This window comes from Amia ocellicauda, chromosome 13 (assembly GCF_036373705.1).
Source record: "Amia ocellicauda isolate fAmiCal2 chromosome 13, fAmiCal2.hap1, whole genome shotgun sequence".
Taxonomy (NCBI): Eukaryota; Metazoa; Chordata; class Actinopteri; order Amiiformes; family Amiidae; genus Amia; species Amia ocellicauda.
In genome coordinates this window covers 7,832,500-7,858,315 of record NC_089862.1, presented here as the reverse complement: position 1 = coordinate 7,858,315, position 25,816 = coordinate 7,832,500, and the positions used below count along the sequence as shown (strand labels likewise).

Below are 25,816 nucleotides of genomic sequence, written 5' to 3'. Positions count from 1 at the left end.
TCATCCGTTCCTATTTCAGCTGAGATAATTACTTTAACTATTCTAGTAAAAACAGCTAATAGTAAAGAACATGGAGCTTTTAACATGAAATGGCAAAAGACAAACTGTGTAACCCAGGGGTTCTCAATTCCTGGTTTTCCTGGTCTTTAGGTTCTTATCACATGCGCACTTTACTACCTAATTCAACTAATCATCATCTTAATAGAGTCTATTTAACTTCCTCTTGCCTTTTCACAGCACTTCACTTTTTCCACATTTTGTTATGTTACAGCCTTATTCCAAAATGGATTAAATTCATTATTTTCCTCAAAATTCTACAAACAATACCCCATAATGACAACGTGAAAGAAGTTTGTTTGAAATATTTGCAGATTTATTACTAATAAAAAACAAAAAAGCACATGTACATAAGTATTCACAGCCTTTGCTCAATACTTTGTTGAAGCACCTTTGGCACCAATTACAGCCCCAAGTCTTTTTGAGTATGATGCTACAAGCTTGGCACACCTATTTTTGGGCAGTTTCTCCCATTCTTCTTTGCAGGACCTCTTAAGCTCCATCAGGTTGGATGGTGTCGGTGCACATCCATTTTCAGATCTCTCCAGAGATGTTCAGTCGGGTTCAAGTCTGGGCTCTGGCTGGGCCACTCAGGGACATTCACAGAGTTGTCCTGTAGCCACTCCTTTCTTATCTTGGCTGTGTGCTTAGGGTCGTTGTCCTGTTGGAAGATGAACCTTCGCCCCAGTCTGAGGTCCAGAGTGCTCTGGAGCAGGTTTTCATCAAGGATGTCTCTGTACATTGCTGCATTCATCTTTCCCTCGATCCTGACTAGTCTCCCAGTTCCTGCCGCTGAAAAACATCCCCACAGCATGATGCTGCCACCACCATGCTTCACTGTAGGGATGGTATTGACCAGGTGATAAGCGGTGCCTGGTTTCCTCCAGCCATTCAGGCCAAAGAGTTCAATCTTTGTTTCATCAAACAAGAGAATTTTGTTTCTCATGGTCTGAGAGTCCTTCAGGTGCCTTTTGGCAAACTCCAGGCGGGCTGTCATGTGCCTTTTACTGAGGAGTGGCTTCCGCCTGGCCACTCTATCATTCAGGCCTGATTGGTGGAGTGCTGCAGAGATGGTTGTTCTTCTGGAAGATTCTCCTATCTCCACAGAGACACGCTGGAGGTCTGTCAGAGTGACCTTGGTAACCTCCCTGACTAAGGCCCTTCTTCCCCGATCGCTCAGTTTGGCCGGAAGAGTCCTGGTGGTTCCAAACTTCTTCCATTTACAGATGATGGAGGCCGCTGTGCTCATTGGGACCTTCAATGCTGCAGACATTTTTCTGTACCCTTCCCCAGATCTGTGCCTCGATAAAATCCTGTCTCGGAGGTCTACAGACAATTCCTTGGACTTCATGGCTTGGTTTGTGCTCTGACATGCACTGTTAACTGTGAGACCTTATATAGACAGGTGTGTGCCTTTCCATATCATGTCCAATCAACTGAACTTATGGTGGACTCCAATCAAGTTGTAGAAACATCTCAAGGATGATCAGTGGAAACAGGATGCACCCGAGCTCAACTTTGAGTGTCATGGCAAAGGCTGTGAATACTTATGTACATGTGCTTTTTTTGTTTTTTATTTGTAATAAATCTGCAAAGATTTCAAACAAACTTCTTTCACATTGTCATTATGGGGTATTGTTTGTAGAATTTTGAGGAAAATAAGGAATTTAATCAATTTTGGAATAAGGCTGTAACATAACAAAATGTGGAAAAAGTGAAGCGCTGTGAATACTTTCCTGATGCACTGTACATGAACTAGAGTATATTCAGCTACCCTATTTTTCATTGTATTTTCCAACTCAGACAAAACAGACAAGCCATCAGATCAATCAATCAGTTGTCATCAAGTGCAAAGAACAACAAATATTCCAGTAATGTGCATCGGTGGCTCAGCAGAAACCATTCCCAATATTCAGTGTATAAGTGTGGCTGGCTTGTGAACCCTGCAATCATTGCTTATTCAGTCACTAAAGCCACTGATGAGACTTCATTCTGACTTAGCAGCATGCCCACTTCTCAGGAGGCACTTACAGCTTTAATAGCTTTTATGGATTTAATAAGATTAAAAGAATGATGGCAGAATAAAGTAAAAGGGTGACTTCTAAATGCTCTCTAAAACTGACTGTAAACTTATCCTCAAACAGTGGTTTATATTTAAAAAATGCTGCTCAAGAGACGAGAGTTCACAAAAGGATGTGAAACTTCTTCGTGTGCTTAAGGTGTTTGACAGATCATTCTCTGCGTTTTCTAAAGATCACCATGATTCAGATAGATGGAGGTTACAAAACCGGATAATGAGAATACATCTTCCGTGAACGTGGAGTACAAATGAATACATATAAATTACCTAAAAACAACATGCAAGGTTTGTGACAAGTGGTGGGTTTTAACCGTGGCTGACTTTTAATCTCTACACATTGTGTGTGCTCGGAGGGAAGAAAAAACCTTCCCAGAATCCAATTTAAATCGGCATTTAATAACAAACTATGATTGCAATTCCTGCATAATTGTTTGAATACAAAGCAAATTATGTAGACCACTGAACTGCATTGCGATCGACAATTGTTTCCTACTGCGTTTCACTCACCACTGGGAGCCGTCCGTGCACCTTGTACAAGTTAATGAGAACAGTGATGTCCCACGGGCGAAGGGTGAGGGGATGGATCTGCTTTCCCCCGATCTCATTATCCTTCTTGTCACTGTCCTCCACTCCCACTGCTGTCCATCCCGAGCTGGAGGATGTGGAGAGAGACAGCACGGGGCTGGAGGCTGCTTCCTCAAAATCTGTGTACATGTCATCTTCCCCAAAGTAATTCTCCTAAGAAACAAGGGCACATAAATTAGCACAGATGCAAATGAAAAAGAAACAAAAAAACAAAATCCATCAAATGTTATACCTCTACTGAGGAGACCCATGAAGGCACACCTGTTCATAATCAATATCACAGAGCCAGACAGGGACAGCACAAAAGTTTTTGATATTCAGCTTTAGTAAAAGCACAGTGCTCACAAGACATTCCCTGAAACAAAGATGATCGATCATTTATTTGGAGGGAAAAGCATAGCACTCCCTGAAGTACTATTAAATAGTCTGGACCATCTGTGCTCTGTAACATGGCTCTATATTCTTGTGCGTGGAAATCAAAAATGTTATTTACCACTGAAGTAAATGTTACTACAGTTTTGAACATTTACTTTTTCCAGCAAATCATTTTATAAATTGTTAAGGATTATAAAAGCAAACTGAGAAATTGCAAGCACTAATTGGTCTGTAGAGAGAAGAGAAACAAATAAAAAATAAAATCAGCAACTCTTAACTACTAAAGCAAACCTTTATTGATACGAGAGCTTTCAGCATGGGCCCATAGAGAGTCATCTGGGAGTCGGGGGACAGCTCCATCTCCACGTGCAGCCGGTCCGGAGGGAGTTCAGAGGGGTCTATTGGAAGCCTGCTGGAGTGGACAGGAGACGCTGCCGGGCGGTCTGGAGGTTTCTGCGCTGGCCTGAGGACTGACAGCATGGTCTCCTCCATTTCCGACACTAGCGGAGAGATGCAGCAAAAGGAACATTGATTAGCAATGGCTCAAGTCTTCGGGAACGTATCATTCATCCAGACTTCCCATTGAAGAACACCTGGCCTAGCACACCAATACAACAATCCTCATTCAAAATAAATTAAATCATGCCATCACCTCCCACATCCTTGTGAAAGATTCCACTTTGATATCAGGGGTGAGCAAAATGCACTTTCCGGCACGGGAATAAAAGCAGACTTGAGCATGAATTCATTTTCATAATGTCTACATAAAGCAGGCTTTCCCCATTTCACAGTATCACTAAAATGTATAAAATCCAGTGTGATAAAAATGCAGAGGTCTAGCTTTTGAGTAGTTTATTTTTATGGCTGGTTTCTGATTATATTTCACATTATTTACAGTATATTACATCCAATTTAGACTTGAAACCAGTAATTTCCTGGATGGCAAAGCATGATGGATGAAGATACAGGTTTGCTTTTGGTCTTCCTGGCCCTGTCCAACTGAGTCCTATTGCTATGGAGACAATCATCCTGCCACTCTTCCCAAAACCTTTACATTTCACAATCTTTTTTATTCAATTTCCATTTCCAAACTAACTTTTTTTTTTATCTCCAAATTTTCTTTTGGAATGATTGGTGTATTTGAATTGTCTTCCAAATTGTAAACTGGTGTGCTTTGTCTAACAGTTTTCCTTGCATCAATCAAAACACAAGAAAATAAAAAATAATTTCTACCAGAACAGAGAAACCGAGTACTGGAAACCTATGTTACCATGATGTTCAATTATTTTTATGTCAGGCCTGTGCTTTGCTATGGATCTTACATGAGGTGCACTTGTATTAAAGATTTTCTGTACACACTTGCACCTCAACCATTTGCACTAAATGTTGGACTGATACAGATGAATAAATGGTGTGTTATCTTACAAAAACGTAGATGACAGGCCCAAAGTGACGATAGCATCCGTTAGGCTACATTTCTAAAACTTTACTAGGCAAAGTGCCACTTATAATAAATTACAGCCTTCAGCGAGTGGTTTCTCCCACACGGGCATGTCCTTGATCTCACACCTGACAAGGGCCAGCTATGAACAGACTCCTTGCATTATAACCGTTTCAGTTTATCAGTATTGATTTCAGCCTGTACAAAAATTCAAGAAAGGGGAAAACAAAAACAAAAAAGACAATTACAAAATCTGCTGTACAGACCACATGCCATTTGAAGCACATCAGGGTCCTGTTCTGAATAATTCATTCATTTGGAGCAACAGCATGAAGGATGTTTTAAATTAGAGAGGGCCTGCCAACATCCAACATGCTATTGACATTTCAAACCACTACGCTGAGTCATCAAGGTAAATCTCTATGAAATATGACCCTCAGCCAAGCAACCAAATCTGTTTCCGTGCATCATTATGACCTTTGGCTCCGGGCTTTAAATTATGATAAAAGGACGTGTTTTTTTCCCCTTTTTCAAAAAATAAATAAAAGTAAACCAACAGATAAAAGAGATTGCCAAAGGTGTGTTCCACTGCCTTCTCTTTAGTAAGCAGACCACATCTTTCTCTTGTACTGAAGTTTAGTTTACTTTCAACTGCTTTGCTTAACAAATGCAAAATTACAAATTGTGCAGGCCAAGAGTTCAGTCTAGCCCAGGCCTTTCCTTCACTAATGGTGAAGGAAAATAAATTTGCACTCTTTAGTGTAGACAATCACCACAACCCACTCATTGAAAACTCTGAACTCTTGAGACTGATCAGCCCCATTCCAGCTGAATCAAACCCAGGAACTGTTCACCAAGACTAATGAATGGATGCTTGATTATCTGCATCTTCTGTCTTGCATCTCAGCATCATTTAAATGTTCGTGTCCAGTACATGTTCATTTGATGGTTACAATTCTTAAACATATACCAGATATTGAAGAGTCGACACACAACAGCAGCTTTTATGGAAAATTCATTTACTTTAATAATCATGTTCAACCAGTGCCTGAGAGGTGATCTTAAAGCTAGGGGAATCACATGCCAGCTTCTATTTAGAGCAAACTACCAACTTAGTGAAAATATAACCTGAAAATGAACAAAAGTGATGTTAACACTCTGGAAAATGTATACCAGTAAGTTAAGTGCACATGTGCAAACTGACTTTAATTTCTACCATGGTTAGAATACTACTACTTGTGCAGCCCCAGTGACCAGCATTTTACAAAAGAGATCTGTGGAACTCAGAACGTAAAAAGGGGGAAGTTTCCTTTTCAGAAAACCAATTTTTCTGACACTCATGACGTTTTTTGTTTAATACATACATTTTCTGAAAATGTAATGCCATGTGACTGTGGCGAATGTTCTCCAGTCAGTGCTGACACCTACACCAACTAATTATCCCCTTGGTGTAAAGAGATATGTCCCTTCACCCCTCCACCCTAGAAATGTCTCATTTTACTGTGAATACCTGTGTGCAATTTTCCTTTGAATTATAGTTTTCAGTCCACAAATCTTCCTTAGTTAATAATAATGAATGAAGCTGTTAGTACTCACGGGATTGCTTTAACTGTTCGTCTGCCTTTTGAGGATAGATGGGATGCCAGGTGTAGTCAATTATGAGCATAAAATTTGGCACACTCCAGCAGTCAATCCATCCAGCTCTAAACATTCAAAGACATCCACCACAACAGATACACATTTCATGTTACTTTTCTCAAGTTCACGTTCATCCATTTATCTCACAAATATCCAGCTACAAAAGAGAAACCAGCAACCAAAATCACAGCATTTGTAAAGATGACACCGGATTTAAAAATAAATGGAAACTATGCTGTAAGTACATACAGAGCCATGACAAAGAATATCAAGCAACCAAAGGTGACTTAAAAATGCGTTTCGACTTCGGACTACTGTTATCTCTTCGCATATGGGCTGAAACGGCAAATTACAATTGACACAAAACATACGACAGTTAAAGTAACAAAAATAGGCATTGATCAGTCCTCAGAAGGGTACAATTATTTAAAAAGTAGTTCAAGTAAGAGCACTAATGGGCACTTCATGAGCATTGCAACCTTGCAATGATCTGGCAGTTAAGAGTGGAGATTAATGGAGACATGCCCATCAATTGTTAGATTGTGTTACTCACTCTGTGTGGGTAATGTTCCTCCACCTGTGTTTCCCCGGTTTGGGAGCCCCCTGGCTCTCTGTGGAAATGCACACCTCTGGAGGGATTTTGTTCGGCTGGTAATCTTTTGCCAGTGTCAGGAAGGAGTACCTACTGGGGTGACAATCTGGCAGCGATAACTGAAGATCTGTATCTTCTGCCTAGTATTAAAAAGAGAAATTACATTCTAATATCCTACATAAACATATTAGAATAAAAAGACCAGAATACATTGTTTTTGAAACAAAACACTGGGTTTGGAAAACAATCACCACTTGTTGATGACACCCCTTCATAAAAGTAAAAATGCTGTTCTTTGACCATCCATAAATCTAAATAAGCAAGAGGTTCAAAATTGTAAACCCCTTGAGGAGAATTTTCTGGAATCCTCCACTTTCAGCTCACACTGGACAAATTATGATTTAAAAAAATACATCAAACAATAGTATCCTAATTCCAAATTAAAAAAAAAAAAAAAAGTTTAAATATATATTTTTGGGGGATTAATTGATATTGGCTTACTTTAAAATGGCAATATACTTACTCTCAAAGCAAACTTTGTGTTGCAGGTAGTTGGGACAAACTCATTAAAAGGCAAAGTGAAATCAATATTGAGGGTTTCCCCACAGGCCGCAAGATAAACTGAAACACAAGAAGAGATGATGGTTAATGTAATGATGTATTAACCATTCTTTCAGGAAAATATTAGGCTTCTGTATACGATTATTTAAATTCTGTTCAGACACAAATGCAGCCCTGATTGAAGAGTCTTTATTTTTAATTTTTTTTGCTTTGCTTTGTTTTTAATCTCCAGGAAAGTGTTATATCAATGTTTAGTATTGTAGTTTTGTTTTACAGTGCATCCATATTTCAGTGTTATTTAATCCATTCAGGACAGTGAGGAAGTGGTTTTCTTATATGAAGGAAATTGGTCCATATTTGGTCATAACAATTCCTGCAGTGACAGCATTGTTCAGAGAGGCCAACTTTGCCCTGCTTCAAATGTTGTAATTACACAAGTGAAGAACTATAAATCTTTAATCTAATATCACTACAGTATGGTGGATTAACATGACCAGGAAATCCTGCTGTTATTCCAGTATTAATTTTCAATGTCACAGTGGCATAAACATGTGTCTTAATTTGCTTTTGGGTAATACATAATACATGAAAGTTTGTTCATTTAACTACAGTTTGATAATACATATAAATAATCTCCAGCATGCTGTCTCTGAGACTTAAAGTGCAAGGGGACTTGTTAAAATTGATGTCCCAGTTTGGGAAAGCATAAATTGGAACAGTGCACATTTGCAGATTATTTCATTTTGTTACACCTTTGTCGAAGACAAACCATGAAAGCTTCACAATTAAGATTTTATAATTCTGTATTACCTGAGGCCCACATTATAGACCCTAAACCAATTGGTTTCATACCTCTGTACCAGAACTAAAAGAAAATTACTATAAAGCTGTGTTACCCAGACTACTTTTCACTGCTTTTTTTCAGCTACAAAAGAGAAGAGCCACAGCTTTCTTCAAAAAGCAAACTGCCTAGTACTTCAAAACAAAGGTAAAAGCAAGAAATCCCAAATGGCTGGATTGGCATTAAAGCAATACTAGAGAAGCTACATTACATTTGAATTGAGATCTCCATTGATTCCAACAGTACTGAGAGGAAACGTGTACCATCACTCATCCCCTGAGCCGCCCTCTCTCTCCTGAATAAATATTAGACCCATGATTTAGCACCCAAGCACTTCCATATCATTAGTCAAATATTTCCCACAACATGTACATCAACTGATTTTAATATGTCTAAATTAAAAAGTCAACATGATACTTCAGATTAAAATGAAAATCATTATGAAGGTTCTGAACATTTTTTTTTTTTTAATGAATCCCAGATTAAAATAAAATAACATGTCACTTTTCAGGAAGATTAACCAAACATTTTGTTATGAATTGCCATCCTGCTAGTATTTATCAACATCACCAAAACAGCATGTACTCTTTAGTAGGATTAAATTTGCAATCTGAGAAACTACAGATAAACAGAATTTAAAGTAAAATACTGTAACTATGAAGATGATTGTAACTTTTAGCAGCTCTAAATAAAATGGATCCCTTTGGCCACATGCAGGCAAAGTACCGTCCTTGACCTAGTTTAACTGCCACCTGCAGATGGAATTGCTTCACTTCTTGTAAATGGTTTTAGAGGCAAATTAATTTATACGGACACTGTTGGACACAATATTTTGTAGGATTTACAGACCAGGCATAATATTTTAATTATTTTATAATGAATCATGTCCAAGGGTGCCAGCTCCATTTATACTGGGATGTAAGTAGCAAGAACATTGGATATTAAATTATATTAATTTGATCAAGAACATAATGCATTGCATTCCTTGCTGGAAAGTCCATGCCAATCCCCTGTGCATCCCAATCTTTTCACTCTACTCAATTAAGATCTCATAGTACAGCAATGAAAATCAATAAACTGGAAATACAAGTTTACAAAGTATTACAATAATTCTTCTAAACAGTGTCTACAAATAGCTGGTAGTTTATAAGCGTGAAAATGACTAGGTCATTTATCCACTGCTGGTATACATATGTCGTAGATGCTGTTGCTGCAATTACTGTGGCATGGATTAAACTCTACGAGTGCTGAACATGAGGAGCAAGGGGCAAAATCTAAATTGAGAGAGAAAGACTGGACACCTTTTACAGTTTTCAACTATGGGCCAGATTAAATCTGATACTGTCCATTTGCCTGAAAGAGGCATCCTTGTTCTTCCAATGGAAACCTGTTATTAAATGCAAGGTTTGTAACTGGCAGGTGGGTCAAGAAGTATTGATTTAATCCAGGCTTAAGTGTGACACTTTTATTACACACATTCAAAAAGATGCAGGTCATAACACAAAAAGTGCATCTTTCTCTCACAAGTGACATCGCTGTTCTGCACCAGAATGCTTCCAGCACCCAGACCGCCCCAGAGGAACCCGTCGGCTCCAAGAATGATCTCTCACCGTTTTCCTGCTGCTTGGTGGAGCAGTCGATCCAGTTGTGCTGATTCGCTGCCCAGATCATTTCAAACTGGTGGAACATCACTTTGAACTTCCAGGAGTAGGGGACAAAGGAGTAGATGTCAGGGGCACTGTCACTTGCCCAGTCCTGTATCAGGTCTTTAAAGAGAAGTCAAGTTCAGATTTGATTAAATAATTGATAGGGTAAAAAACAAGAGCTTTACATTTCAATAGGAAAAAAGTTTACACTTATCATATACTATAATCCATTCAACACTCTTTAGCTTTTTGTTCAAAGATACCGGACCTTGTAACTCCCATTCTTCAGTGAGTGTGCTGTGTTGTTTCTGTGCTTTCAACATTGTATTCAGGTTTAAAATCAATGCTTTTACTTTTTTATATTAAAGATGTGGTCTCTGGCCCAGTTATTTTGAAGCATAATATAGGTAACACTAAAACCTTGTTCCCCCACAAAATCAGAGAAAGCTTTTTCCCACTTCAGACAATCATAGCTATTGCTTAGAAAAAATATTTTCTGTATTATTAATTCTCTTTCAAAACTGCATTGTGCACTATCAATACTGTAAACAGTGATTCAAAATCTGTAACAAGGACCAAGATTCTTTGCAGGTGTTTGTTTGTTTTGCTTCACTGCTCAAATTCAGCTCGCTGACAATTTTCATTTGTAAAAAAGCAATACGAATGCATGAATAATTAAGGGTTTCCATTAACCGTGGAATACGTTAAGACAATTTAAACACCTTAACCACTGAAGATATTTCTGAAATGGTTTGCTGAATTTACGGCTTTGAAATTTATCTTTTTATTGTATTTTTTGTCCTTTCTTTTGAAGTGGGGCAAGGTAATAGCAATGTGTTTCAGTACAGGAAAGACATGACCTGCAGAATTTAATGTGAATTGCTCAGTTGCTCTGTTCAAACTGACCTGATACAAAATAGCAAAAAAAAAAAAGTACTTTACACATTAAATGTAGTACCAATAATAAAACTCACAAGAATCCCTGTCCAATTTGGAGGCTACTGCAAAGGAAAGGCTGCACAAACTACAGAATAGATCTATAGACCCATAAATAAATAAATAAATAAATAAATGTATTACTGCTATATTCAGGTGAATTCTGCCACATGCTTAACATTACCTGCCTTTTCTCCACACTAAATCACAAAGAAGAACCTCGATGTACAAATCTAGAGAGTTTATAATGAATGTACACACCACAGGGACATGCTCTAAATGCAATAGCTGTTCCAGGAAATGAATGTTTCAGGATTTATAATTAAAAAAAAAAATCTATTAACTTATCATCAGCCCAACCTAATGTACCTCCTGAGCTGGGGATTTATTTTACAAAGCCCCTACAGAATGAAGATAATTTCATTTAGTAGGTGATTTCAGTCTTTCGGTCTGGGAGCAAAGAAAAAACAAGACTACAGCAATGAATGCCATGCAGCAGAAAATAGTGAAGTTAAGGTAACTGTCATGATTCACATATTTTTTCCACCTCTATTTGAGATATTTTAAACTCTTTCATGTTTTTCATATGGTGACCCAAGCAAACTATGACTTCTCTTCAGAAAGCTGATTACAGCACCACAATATGCCCCGGAGGAGAATGTACAAATCAATTTCCGTCACACAAAACAAATTTAAAATTAAACAAATTTCCAAATCTGGGCTTCAAAGGTGTAAACAAAAGGTGTGACAAACTGGTGGACTAATTACATTGAATTGGCAGGGCACTGAGGACACTTGCAGAGCTCTAATAAGGCACTACAGACCACAGTGTGATGAGCACGGACACTTGCAGAAACATAATTTCAGTGGTGCGTAATTCAAATGCATATCATTGGTACATAAATTTAAATAAAAATACAGTATATTTTGGAAATGTAATTTGGTGCCACGAATACCTAATATTTATACATTCAAAACAGAATTCGTATTGAATAACTGGGCACAGGAGTCAAAGACAACAGCTTCATATAAAGGAGGACTAAGTTAAAGAACAATATTATGGTCCTGCAGTGTTGTGGAAGAATTGAATCAAGGTGTCCAGGCATAAGGCAACAGTAACTTCCCACAATAACTAACATACACAACACCTCTGAAAGAATATAACAAAAAATATTGGGAGATTTCATAGGCTTGGTTACTAAGCTGGAATACAAGGGACACAATAAGGGGGCACTGGTCCTACCTCACAACACACCAAGACTTAAACACGTTTAGAAAGTGATGTTTGGAGACAAGTGGTAACTGGAGAGCATAAAGACTCTCTGGTGTTAATTCAAGTCAGTTCTGTTTTTATTTCCACAGTCAAAACAGATCGAAACCATACGCTTGCATAGAGACAGGCTGCCGTATATACATTTAACTTACCAGTGAAAAAGTTTTTCTGAGCATAGATGAAATGATATGTTGCCTTGTAGACCTCGATTTCACACTGCCAGGCCTGCGGCATGTTCCAGATCCTTGGATAGCTTGCATTGACATGGAACTGAAGACACAAATTCAACATGACAGGTTAATGTACAGCTGCTATAATAACATAGCCTACTCCTGGAGCTAGGGTTGCCACCTGACCAGTAATCTGAGAAGATTAAGTTAGTGATTAAACAAATGCATATATAGAGATTGAAGCACTTGCCGATAACAGATTTTACTGGGAGGTAGAACAAGATATTAGTATGTAATTAAATAAAATAAAATAAAATAAAAATGTTGTAGAATTGTATTAACACTAACAGCCATTCCTGCTTCTAAATCTTCCAATGAAAAGCTGATCAGTATTACTTTCACAAATAATATCCCTTAATTTCTTTAGGGACTACACACTGACATTTTGTGGTATGCATTAGCCATTTATATGCCTTTTCTTTCCCAAAGCCAAATGCCACAGTCCATAATAAATATGAGGTTACGGATGCACTGATGCACATAAACAGGGTGTGGCCAAGCACTTTGAGTATTAATTCAAAGCAACCAGCCCTGCTGTGCTCAACAGAAGGCTTCTAGCTTCCTCCTGATTCAATATCTCTCACTGTCTTTAGAAAATTATCTCCTACAGATCATCTCTACAGTATTATGTCAGCTGGTAATCATTAAACCCCCATGGCTCAGGATCTGCCATATGCTTCTTGAGCAATATATGCAGTCTTTTAAAGAAAATGCTTCACATAATTGCATGTTATTGTTGTGCTGCTGGCCACTGACAAATGAGTGGCATCAGGGCAGCCATCCAACAATTTTAATGGTCTGTGAAGCAGGCCACCTGCATAGTCCATTCTAGCACAGGTGGCAAGTGACATCGTTTAAATTATATGAGGGAACATTAGGAAAATAAAGAAATGATTACAAAAATTATTATGATTATAACCTAAATATCTAGTTAATTAGACCATTTATAAATATATACACACATAGGTATATATGCATGTATATACTTTTTTTTATTATTATTTATTGTTTCAGAGACTTGCCTGAGGTTAGTGCGCTCAATTTAAGCATTAAATCTCTCTCACTTGTGAAGAACATAAAAAGAAAAATATTAATATAATAAAGAATCCGGGAAGAGAAGTGAATTTGTCCACTTCCGTTTAGTTCATTTTGCAGTAAAAACAATAGAAGTTGTCCAACGATTCACAACCGTTCAATTAAAGTACAATAACTGCAATAAACTAAGAGCTGCCATGATGGTGATGTAGGTCCTGTACAATAAAGGCAATATATAAAAAGTAAAGTTCAGCTCCACAAGGGACTCAAATGCATTTTAAACCAGACCCAGAAAGAAGGACTTGAAAGAATTCATTCTGCTGTACTCACAGCAAGCATTTCTGCCTCCAGCAGTGTCCGATACTGCATACTGCTGGTTGTATCCACATGCAGGAGCTGGCCTTTAATGGTGGGAGAGTAGCCTGCAGAAGCACATCAGAAGAGATGAGGCACTTTTCATCATCAGTCAAATCCCAATAAAATAACATGGAGCAAAAGAAACATACTACACAAACCAAAACCACATGAATACACACACTATTGTGGTGTGCAATACAAAGGCAAGATACTTTTGTGCACTGTATATGGTCATGTAATAAAACAAGTTATGCATATAGAATGGGCAGTGTGCAAAAAACATTGTTATATTTGAAAAACAACACACTAATTCAGATAAGAGAGCAAGGCTAAGATACTGGTCCCAAAAGGACAATACCATTTATCGTAGTCAGGACTTCTACCTCAATATGCAGTACATCTACAGGCAAAATAATAATCAAAACCATTTTCAGGCCATACCATTTTCTCCAACAGTCATGGGGATATTAACCTCCAGATATGACCCTGCACCAACATTCACATGTACAGCATTGGTCTCCTACAGGACAGAAATGCAGGAACACCAAATTAACATCAATAAAATAAAATACCAAAAGGAATTAATTTGTTCATTTGAATTTTAGCTAAACCCCAAATTCATTACCATGTGCACAAAAACATACAATGCAGAATGTAGAAACTTAGGTCATTAAAAACTACATATGTATTCACTAAATTTTACATTCATAACATTAGCGACGGGCTCTGAAGAAAGTGCACAATCCTTAAATAATTGTAATGTATTGCAGTCCAATGAAAAAAGAAGCCCTTTTACCCTGTTTTTGGTGAAGAGCAAATCAATTGTGGCGTCTGCAATGATGTTCATTCGCAGCTCAAAGGCCAGGATCTGTCTGGGTTTGCCGGGCTGTGCCATCTCCGTCACCTTCATGGGCTGGTAGTCGGCAGGTAAGAAGAACTTCCACAGGCAGTCCCTGAGACACAAGAGATGCACAAGTTCATCAACTAAACCCATCAAAACTAAATCAGCCACGTCACAAAGGCCAGCTCAGCATGATACGTTTCGTTCAATTAAGTCCTTTAGAGGTGTTACGTAGCTTAAGGGAATATTCATAGAGCACTGGCCATTCATTTATGCCTGTGTATTTAGATGGACACCCAACAAATAAGCTTATTTTTAAAGTTACTAATCATTCTCTCATGCCACTTCATTATTAATGCTGCAATTAAAGCACAAGGGGCAACATTGTAACACAAGGTTGCACAAGTCATCCTTATCAGCCTTGACTGGAACCAGTGAACATCACTATAATTGTTTATGAAGAGCTTTCAATAATTAAATAAGAAACATGTGGAACATAAGGAACATGTCACATTCCATTTATATACATTGAATGGGATATGGGATATAGATGTACAACATGTATAATTGGTGGAAACATCTGACAAAAAACAGATGCAGCAGAAAACTGTTGCTCTCCTACAAGCAAGCATTAAGACCTTCCACAATAGCCACAATTATTACATTGTTTCAAAAAACTATTGAAATTAAACCTACTTATTTCCATTTTTTTTTTTAGTTCTTGACAGACCTAATTCATATTCAACAGACATTTTATTAAGAATTGACATTCTAGATGTGTGTCTAGATTGTATTTGAGAAAAAAACTGGACCATACCTTTGCCGATCAGCCCAGGGACCATAGTTGAAATCGGTTCCTTTGCCACAGACAATATCCAATCCCCAGCAAGGTGGCAAATCTTGGAGCTTGGTTCCTTCATTGCACACCTCCGTCTCTGCATTCTCCATTTCTTCTGTGACGAGTCCTGTACACCACAAGAATATGCCCTTTTGTTCAGGATTTCAAAATAAAAAGGCAAATTACACTAGAGAATGTAAATATAATGATACCTGGTTCATCCATGTAATAGTAGATGTCGACATCATTTGACTGCATTACCACAAAGCCCTCTCCCATCAGCCTTGGTGGCCTTGAAGGAAGAAAAAGGAGAAAAAATATTGGAAATACAGGGTCACACCTTGCAGGAAGTGCATTTTAACTACAACAGTACACAGCTCTAGAATGCTGCCAATTTATCTTATTAGTTTAAAGCCTTAATGGCTCAAACATTATATTTCCTTAGAGGGGGAAAGGGTAGTATTCAATTATATATTATATTATATATATATACGGTAATAACGGTTTAAACACCTCTGGAGTCCAATGATTTGCTTGAAAAAACACTTTGGAAATTAATGACATTAAATGCTGATCAACAGGAGATTCTAGAGGGTCAGTGTTCAGAAATCTATGCCACATGTGATTCCTATTTTAGATGTCAACATCTACTCAGTCCTGTAAAGCCCTACATCACTGACTGAAAGATTTCATTTTTAAGGTTTCATTTAGGTCTCTCTATTGGCCACTTGTTCTGATGCAGTGGTTTGCAATTCTCCACCCATTTCTCGCTCACAGATGTAGAACAACTTGACATCTCCAGAACTGTTGCTTTTGCCTTATGTAACATACTTGTATTATTAGAGCACAGACACAAGGGTTCACTTACTCGTCATTCTGAAGGCCGACATATCTAGGACTGGGAACAAGCATCACACGGACGTTCTCCAGCGTCCCCTTCACAATGTGCATGAACTGGTCCAGGTGACTGGAAGGAGGCTTGGTGGCGTACGTCAGAAAAGCATCATCGAAGTTCACACACATCGTCTGAGGCAGATAATGATTTCCAAATGCCAGACGGCCCTGGGTGAAATGTATGCAGAAGGATAATAGATAAGGGGAGGGAGAGGGGAATTAACTTACATATACCAAGCACATTACACAACCACTCACACTCGAAAACCATGAAACGTACATATATATAAAATATATAAATCTGCCAACAGTGACTGAAAGCATAATTCTCTTGAAGTGCAGAAGAATATACATTATTTTGATAGTGTATATTTGAAAATATAAATTGCAGAAAGTATTAACAGTGCAAGAGCAGCTTTGAAGTGCTTTGAATACAAGGGGTGCAGATCATGGGCAATGGTTGTGTTCTTTCAAGACAGCACTGTTGCTTCCAGAGTTATTTATCTTTTCAATGACATTAGTCATTAGAAGCATCCTCCATGGCAAAGCTTTATACCTATAGACATAGCATGTCAAATCTCTGTTCTGCACTCTTACATCCTGTCTCTTTTAGGAATACGTCTTCAATTGGTCTTCAAGTTGCCCAGTCTGAGCCCTTTGAATACATTTATTTTGTTAAACACTGCTCAACCACTGCAGCAAAAATAATATATATTTGCTTTTAGCAAACTGGAAACTGTGGTCAGAAAGAAAAGTATTATTTCAGTTTATTATAAAGTAGTCTAGACCAGAAATTACTTTTTTGTTCTGTGTGTATAACAATTCACAAGTAACATGACAGTGATGGATATTAAATTATGTGTCTTATGCTGTCTCTGCAACCTCTGCACCTGACATTTAACTGAAAGGAATATTCATATTCAAATGTTAATTAGTAAAGTTTACTTCATGCTGTTAATTTAAACCATGCTTAAGGGGTTTTATTCAAGGTTGCCGTGTGCTTTTCTATCATGGTTAAAGCAGTTTTGCTAATTATGCGGAGAGAACACCTCAAGGTGTATTTTTCCTGCTGAAGAATGTTTTGCAATAGTCCAGATGTGATTGTGAATAGTCCAGATGTGATTTAATGCATGGCATTGTACAGCTATCCAGCTGGTTTCAAGAGATACTAATCTAGTGGAAGACAAGTGGCAGCTTACAGTGCTGATGTTGACTTTTATGACAGGGATGAGGGACCTCCAAGAGGATGATGGGTCTTGAGACTCTGCTTTGATGTCAACACTACAGAAACAAAGGAAAACAAATGTTATTTATGAATAACAACGTACAAAAATAATAAGCAGCTCAATATCATTCGATACCATTGTGCACCTCATACTTAAAAACTCTAGAGCTCCATTCTAGTGGGTAGAGTATGTCTGTGCAGTACTAAAAGCTAGTGTCTATAAATCTACCATAATACCATACTGGAACTGTAAGAAACAGTAACGATTACTGAGGAGAATCTATCCATCATTTAATTATGTTTGTACATATAGCAAATTACTGACGTTAATAATATGGATTGACAGATACCAGATACCAGGCACATCTGGCCATGTTTCACATGATGGCTATGACATTACCATGCTGTAAAAAGACAGATAGCATACTGAACACTGTTCAAAAGGCTATTTCAGCTGAGCAGAGTAGGTGGAGATCTAATGGAGTGTGCAGACCAGCTTCATATAATAACAAGAGCCACACCGCCCACAAAACAGGCAGGCAAACCAAGAAAATGCTCAAATATATTTGCACTGAATAACAGTACAGTACATTATTGTACAATTGGAAGCGTGAAAGAAAATTGAGTGATAAAACCAACATTATTCACTAAATTGAAGACTCAGTCACAGAACTGTTTCTACCATACACCAGTACTTTTGGAGGAGAGTATCTTTCGGTTCATAAAAAGCTTTGGTTCTTCCCCCCTCACTTAAGTGTTTCAAGTTCTTAGCTGGTACCAAACAACCATGAATTGACAATATTGGGCATATTAAGGATTGGCCTGGGTTTCATCAGCTTGCCAAACGGCAGCCACTGCCACGGCTTTCCAGGCATTTGTGACACTCCAGGACACTGAGTGGAAGACGCATCAGTCCTTCATCAGATGCTCTGGCCTCAAGTTTGCACTTTGGACTTGGGAGAAGGGAGAAGAACTGGATGGCTGGACAATCATGTCACGGAGAATATACGTTTTGTTGTCATTTCTCCTGTGCTCATAAGAAGATTGTAGCAGGAACCTGATTAATAACTGCCAAATGAAACATATAAAAAGATAGCTCTATGTTCCATAAAGTTTCTAAAAGATGATATCCCATTGAAAAGCTCCAGGCCAGGCCAATAAAGTAGTTAACAGTAAGCTTAAATTACAAAATGGACTGAGGCAAGCTCATAAAACACATTTGCAGTGAAAGATAAGACAAACTTAAAAATTAATCGCACCTATCCAATGTCTTTTCTCTGCCATCTTTTGCTTTGTCCTCATGCTTTTTGGGTGGAATGAGGGTTGGTTCCAATCCGAAGGCTTCTTGCAATCGTGCATAAAGGTCAGTCCGGTTGTACACGTGGAATTCAAAGCCGTTCACAGTGATGTACAGCCTGGTTTCAGCTTTTGGATCTGAAAACACACAAAATTAGATCACCCACTACCCATTGAAACATTTATCCAATGGAAGAATTGGTTACCATCATAATATTTTGAATACTGTAAAATCAAGAGATTGTTATATCTATGTTATGTTATGTTATGTCTATATATTTTGCTTTTAACATTGGAAACCTATCATTTCTATGAAAGCAGAGCAAAACACCCATGTCCACAAAATTTAACTGCAGCTCCACATTCCTGGCCTGTTTCTGGGACAGCAAGCGTAGATACTAGTTTCCATCAACAATCTAGGACATCAAACCCATAGAGAATAATGTTTCAATTTTCATTTGATCTGCAATGTTCAGCTATTTAATTGAGGGCCAAATGATTTGTAACAAATATCTTCAGCCATGGCCTTGTTTTTTACAGCTTGCAGTGTGAATGTATTATGTAACATAAGTCCTGAATTGCAGGGGACTAAGAAATTAAAAGTGTCATGTTTACCAATATACTGAAAAAGAAATAAGTTCTGTCTTTTGCCCAAATCCACACCTTAATTCAGAACACTAAATTCAACAGTATTACAAGGTCATGGACAACTGAAAATGCGGGCCCCTTTTAAGACCTTTTAATAAATTAGCCAATGCAAATAATTCAAAAAACAACCCTTTACCATGTTGCTTTTGTCTTGGGTTATACATTTTCCACCACCGAAATATAAGGAAGCCATCTTGGATTCTGAAAAAGAAACAGGCATTACATACACCTTCCATGACCACATGACTGTACCTTCTGAGGGATTCACTCCCATCATTCAGTCTGACATATGTGCTTTACCAATTCTGTACTTTGCCAATTCATACCCAATCACATAACTACTTTATTTCACATCATGCATTACCCTATAGTCCTTCCCATTTCCTATCTAAAGATTGCATTGTGTTCAATAGTGTGGAAAAACCTATCCAAAATGCAGGGGTCATGGGTATATGAACAAAACAGGATGGAATATGAAGAGAACATTTTTGAGTATCTTTAATCTTTGTATCTTGATTACTTTGTCCCTGGCTAATTTTATGCAATAAAATGTGATACACAAACTGTATTATCAATCACAAAAAAAACAATTTCCATGATATTCTGGTTTCCAGTGCCCTTCTTGCAGACCATGAAAGTACAATAAGGCTTAATTGTCATGGTATATATATATATTTTTTTTTTAAGCTCCAGAACTAAAATGTGAATACAGCAGTTATCCACAAAAACTATAAATGTGTATGAAATATTGGTTTATAGTATGAAAATCGAGACACAGAGTCAGAGGCTAAAGAAAAGTAAACTAACACTGCAGAAAAGAATAACCACTGTCTCTATAATCATTCTCTGGTGGTAAAATAGGAGTAGGATTAATATAATTTGCAGTGCCACCTGCTGCTTTATGTAATGCAAACACAGGCTAACCAACTATGTGGGTAAGTTTAGCACTATCAGTCTGTTGGTTTGCTGCCCATTCTTGGCAGTGAACCTAAATGAGGGAGTACATTGAAGTGGGTTTTATGTGCTGCTTATTATGCAGTAATCATTCAAGGACAACCCAAACATGCTCTATAGGGTTTCAGTGGACTAGCTATGTAAAGCCCAGCTTTCAACAAGACTTATAGCATAGGCAGCTACATGCCACAGATATTTTTCTAGAATGTGTCAGGAGCCGCTCTGACACATCGAATGAATGCCAGGGTATCACTCCGTACTGTTCCAGAATACAAAACCATTATATTAAAACTTGGGAATTTATTGTGGTAGGGATACTGTATGTAGGTCTATATGAAAAAGAAAAGGGGACCAACGCAAGTCACACACTTTACCTGATTGACATGTCCTCATTGATGAAATAAATATCCCTGAACATGACCTTTCCAGAGAGCACAGAGAAGGAGAAGGAGCCTGTGGGAATGAACAGTGAGTTAAGAAGGATGTGGTCTGAGGCTGTATCACACAACCCTGAAGTGCACAGAACATGTGTAAACAAATGTGAAGAAATGTGTTCACATAAACTGAAGTGCTTTACTGAGGGCACAAAAAGAAAAACTTGAACTCCCTATCATTAATGTAGTGCAACATGATTTGCTCATTAAGATTTTCACCCTAAACTCCAATATTCATGGTAGGAAAATATGAGCATCTTAAGTTTTACACTTTTTGCACAAAAATGTTACAACGGGCCACTTTGCAATACTTATATTAAAAATAACTTGAGGATTTGAGTTAATTGGCAACTATGAGGTGGGGAATCATATATGCACAGCAGCGTACTTTAGAACGTCCTTAAAACAGAGCATTCTTACTTACCAATGTGGATGTAGCCATTTTTATATAAGCGGTTAATAATCAAGGTTAAGATCAGTCCAATGTTCCTGGAGTTGTAATATGTTAAGTAAATAATCCATCCACAGGATAGAATAGTGGCTGGTGAAAAAACAAAAACAATGAATGGTAATTGTTCCCATTTGCAAAGTTAAACCTTTTCAAACCCTAACAGGTGCAGATTAATTCAGCTTAGATTTCAAACCTGAAAGTAATGTTGTATAGCTTTAGTATTCCATGACCTGCAAACAGGCAAGGGCATGATAGCAGAGCAATAACAAGCAGCAAAGGAATAACTTCCTACTAATATTGTGAAGCCCGACTGAACCAATCCTTATAACCACAGGCGGCTATTAAAACAATATCTGCAGCGGGGCATTGTATATTACGCAAGACATTGTGATAAAGAAATCAGTGAATGGGCCTGGACTAAGGAACAGGGCCTTACTACAGCAGGGCAGCTGTACGGTCCTCTACAATGACATCTAATCAACAAATGCATCTAATCACATGGGCTTAATCAATACAACCTAGCAGATTGCTTCCATAATTCTATTGGATATTTGTTGTTATGTTTTATCATTCTACTGGCTTCTCATAAATACTTAATCAATATCGTGCTTCCAAAGAATACAACTAGAAACACAGTGAGGATTGATAATGCCTAAAACTCCAGGGCTTTTTCCGAACGCATTCAATCTAAACTTTATACCAAGCGGTTCCACAAGGGTAATAAACACGTTTCCCTTCCTCAGGCTCCGGGGAGTTATTTACAACGTTTTAAAGCAATACATGTCTAGACGTGGGGAGTGAAGAGTGAAGGCTGATCCTAAAGAAAGGTTGCCCCTGGCTTGTGTTAGCCATCCAGCTGCTGAGTGGGTTCTTGCTATGCAGTGCAGACACCCATTACTCTCAAGGCACCCTTAAACAATGACTAATTATGCCTGTAACGAAACATCACAACAGACTATCTCCACATAAAGCAGCTTGATACAATGCTAAAATAATAATAATAATATTTAATTATAGTTTAAACAGTTAGAGGCATCCTTCAACTTGGTGGTGGTTAGTTAGACAAACACATTAATTAGAAACAGAAAGAAAGCAGAAAAGATAAGGTTCTTAAATCCAAACCATCAAAACCGTACACTGGGGAAGACCAAAAACCACAGTGAAACAGGATCTGGACTATAACAAACTCTTTCCAGTGGGTTAATAACACTAAAAGCTACAACAATTTACAATGTAAATCAGTATTTCCTTATTGCATTACAATGGTTTTTAAAATTGGAGTAACTGCAAGATTTCAAATACCTACCAATGACTCATCAGTTCTCACCATTTGCCTATATTTCATAGTGTGCACCAACACCATACACAGGCTTACACAGACACAGGCTAGGACCAGCTTCGCACCCCCTGCAGTTCAGCCTGTTCCTGCGCGGTCATAACCCGATTATACACAAATCAAGCAGCCTCTTCACACGAAATAAACATAGACACATAGGGATCAGCACGAGTCAGAAATTATAATCTTCAACATAATTTGGGGCTTAATGTCAATGGTGTAATTACAAAAACTTATTTTTGGTTTATTAGAGTCAGCTCTCATTACACCGCCTGGTGAGAACCATGGGCTAAACTGTCAATATAGCGAGGGTGGCATTATTGTGAGGGTATTTATGGAAAAAAAAAAAAAAAAAAAAATACACAATGTTTGCATTAAATTCATGGGTTTTATTTTAAGTATGACAGTTATTTCCAAGCTATTTTAATAAAGATGCATCTTTTACAAAACATTAAAAAGTATTTAAGAATGCATTTTACAGTAGCTTACTGTACTAGTAGACCCTACTGTAGTACAGTAATTTTGTATAGTATTTTATGCAGCTTCCATTTTTCCTGATGCAATATCATTTACTTTGTGTCAACCAAGCAAACAATTTATTAAGACAAAAAAAAAAAAAAACTGGCGGTCATAAACTTTACTATATGTGGCACACCTACTGTTTTTACAGTATCATGAACATTTAAAATGACTATTTTTACAAAGCAATTACTAAATATTGTACCTTCAGTAGCACATAACATTGTTATTTCAGCTCAAACAGAAATAAGAATTAACAATTATTATTAGGGCCCAACAGATATATCGGAGCACCGACATTATTGGCCGATATTTGCCTTTTACAGAAATATCCGTCAGCACATATTCCACTGATAATGCACAGATATTTTCTCAAGCTATTGGCTAAATATTTTTGTCAAATTATCATAAAAACCTTAATGTATGCTGTATGTCTTCAGGAACACAGCCATCATTCTTTTCAAAAAGTTAAACAGCATTTGTAAAGTTTGACCAGCCTGTGGCAGGGATGTTGGTTCGGTATTTCACTGGTGCTATAACAATGTAATCTACAATGCTTATATGTCCGTTTGTGTGGCTTTGGGAGTTGGGAGTTGGCGGTCAGAGGGGGTGGCGGAATAATGGGTAACCATAACAGATTTCATATTGGTAGACATTTGATCAGAAAGAATAGCAGGCGGTAAACGAGGCTGGTGGTATATCGGGGGCGGTATTGCGCAGGAGCACTGTACATTCTTGGCAGAATAATAATAACAAAAAAGCATACTTACCAACAAGGAGCCACACAAAATTGGAATCATGCTGTTCCAGAAAATTCTCCAATTGTGTGAAGCTGGGAAAACTGCTGACATTTGTGCTGGGTTTCGAATCCATTGCTACAGGATGGTGTCACACACTCCAGCACTAAAAATAAAAACAGCAGCACAACATTAATGACATGAAAGAGCAGAAGAAACGCAGATTAATCACACTTCCCCACAGCAGTAAACTGTGTGAGTAGCAGGGAAAAGATGGAGAAATCTCCTCCAGGCAACTTTGAACATCCTCTGCATCAGCAGCACTGGCCTATTGACCTTTTCTCAGCTGTTAAATGGAGTTCACAGCTTACAGTCAGATCGGCAGACCATATCAAGATAGAAGACCAGACACAGGCCGGTGAAAAAGATTTACATTTCAAATGCAGCCTAGGAGAACAACCTGAATCATTTTAATTTGTATGGATCACCCACTATAACCAATTTCAGTACTGCAGTAAAGGATATATACCTTGAACCCCACATCTTACTCAAAATATAAAGTTATTTCAGATGAGTCTGTCTTTTATGATTTAGAACAAATAATATATTTATACAGAGCTGGGGATATGTATTATTTGAAGCAATACATACAAAATATGAAATCACTCTCTGCAGTCAAGGTAGGTTGTTGGTGTTGATTACATGACACCCTTTTCCACCATAAGCATGCATAATATAATTGAAATGGGGTTAAAAAAAAAAAGCAGATGTGAATTTTTGAACCTCTGGAAATGCAGTCCAGAGACACTGCTGCTCCCTCTTCTTAATCAAGACCCAACACTGAGGTTAAATAAGCAGTGGCAGTGAGAAACCAGGGACAAGCTCAACACAAGGCAGGGGACAAAACAATAAGTCTGCAGATGGAGGAAAAGGCAAAGCAAACCAATAAATAATCCCTGGAGGGCAGACCCTTCAGAACGAAATTCAACCAAATCCACAGGCATCCTTCCAAGAGGTTGAGAGTAAGTGCTCTAATATCTCCTTCGCCCCAGTATCCAGACAATTTAAAAGGTCTAATTAAGCAAATTATTACTTAAAAATCAAGCCTTTCATAATATTTCCGCACTTCTGCAGTATGGAGTAGTGGTTAGAGCTCCGAACTGCTGAGCGTGGGTTCAATCCCAGGTGGGGGACACAGGTGGGAAAGGTACTTTAAAAACAGATTGCTCCATTGCAAACCCAGCTGTATACATCTAATTGTATGTAAATATAATGTGATATATTGTAACAATTATAAGATGCCCCGGATAATGTAATCCGCTAAAAAGAATGTAGAAATATAACAATGTAATATAAAATCAAGAATTCTGAAAGCAAGTGGCTGCATCTGAGCTAATGAACACTTTTCAGGGTTTTTTTTTCAATTGATTTATTATTTCACCCAAATCAAAAGACCAAATCAAAATTAAGGAGTAGGATGTGAAAAAAGGGGGAAAAAAACATTTAAATGTATACAAATTTCAGGTAGTAAGGGGGTGAATACTTTCTATAGGCACTGTAAGTTTCCAATCACATCACACTGGGAACTGAACATTTGCCAGCATTCCCCTGCACTCTGCCAGCATGCTCACTTCAGAAATACCGACCTCCATCAGTGTCTGCCGAGCCTTTCTATGGGAAGCACCAATGCCTGTGCTGCTCTTTGGGATGAAGCCAAGATACACACAGATGGCCTAGAGAACTCACCAGTTTTGTTATTTTCAATTAACAAGGTGGTCTCTTTATTTTAAAGGAATATATGAAGGACCATTTTGAGAGAAGGATCGGAGCCAATAATTTGTATTCCGAGACCATAAAATCAAGAAATGTTTCTTGGCTGTTGCCGTTTACTGCTCTGAAATTAAATGTCCTTATGACTTGAACAAAGTGAAGGATGGAGTAGTTACAGCTCTAGACCAGCCCTGGACATTGGTTCAAATACCCAGTGCAGAACCTG

At 37.9% G+C, this 25,816-nt stretch overlaps 1 protein-coding gene across 11 annotated transcripts in view; it reads right to left on the bottom strand.

Annotated features, from left to right (window-relative positions):
• Nucleotides 1-25,816, bottom strand: part of kiaa1109 (KIAA1109 ortholog) — an 86,922-nt gene that overhangs the window by 54,543 nt on the left and 6,563 nt on the right. For all 11 annotated transcript variants that reach the window (XM_066719826.1, XM_066719827.1, XM_066719830.1 and 8 more), the window contains exons 2-20: nucleotides 23,854-23,986; nucleotides 21,202-21,318; nucleotides 20,718-20,796; nucleotides 19,526-19,590; nucleotides 18,705-18,879; nucleotides 17,420-17,501; nucleotides 16,195-16,388; nucleotides 15,539-15,618; nucleotides 15,306-15,453; nucleotides 14,444-14,600; nucleotides 14,089-14,167; nucleotides 13,621-13,712; nucleotides 12,178-12,295; nucleotides 9,781-9,936; nucleotides 7,292-7,389; nucleotides 6,730-6,908; nucleotides 6,135-6,241; nucleotides 3,389-3,597; nucleotides 2,645-2,875 (exon numbers count right to left, since the gene is read on the bottom strand). In XM_066719826.1, coding sequence (XP_066575923.1) covers nucleotides 2,645-2,875; nucleotides 3,389-3,597; nucleotides 6,135-6,241; nucleotides 6,730-6,908; nucleotides 7,292-7,389; nucleotides 9,781-9,936; nucleotides 12,178-12,295; nucleotides 13,621-13,712; nucleotides 14,089-14,167; nucleotides 14,444-14,600; nucleotides 15,306-15,453; nucleotides 15,539-15,618; nucleotides 16,195-16,388; nucleotides 17,420-17,501; nucleotides 18,705-18,879; nucleotides 19,526-19,590; nucleotides 20,718-20,796; nucleotides 21,202-21,318; nucleotides 23,854-23,956 — 2,469 coding nt within the window. In that variant the 5' untranslated portion in view covers nucleotides 23,957-23,986. The remainder of the gene's footprint in view (nucleotides 1-2,644; nucleotides 2,876-3,388; nucleotides 3,598-6,134; nucleotides 6,242-6,729; nucleotides 6,909-7,291; nucleotides 7,390-9,780; nucleotides 9,937-12,177; nucleotides 12,296-13,620; nucleotides 13,713-14,088; nucleotides 14,168-14,443; nucleotides 14,601-15,305; nucleotides 15,454-15,538; nucleotides 15,619-16,194; nucleotides 16,389-17,419; nucleotides 17,502-18,704; nucleotides 18,880-19,525; nucleotides 19,591-20,717; nucleotides 20,797-21,201; nucleotides 21,319-23,853; nucleotides 23,987-25,816) is intronic.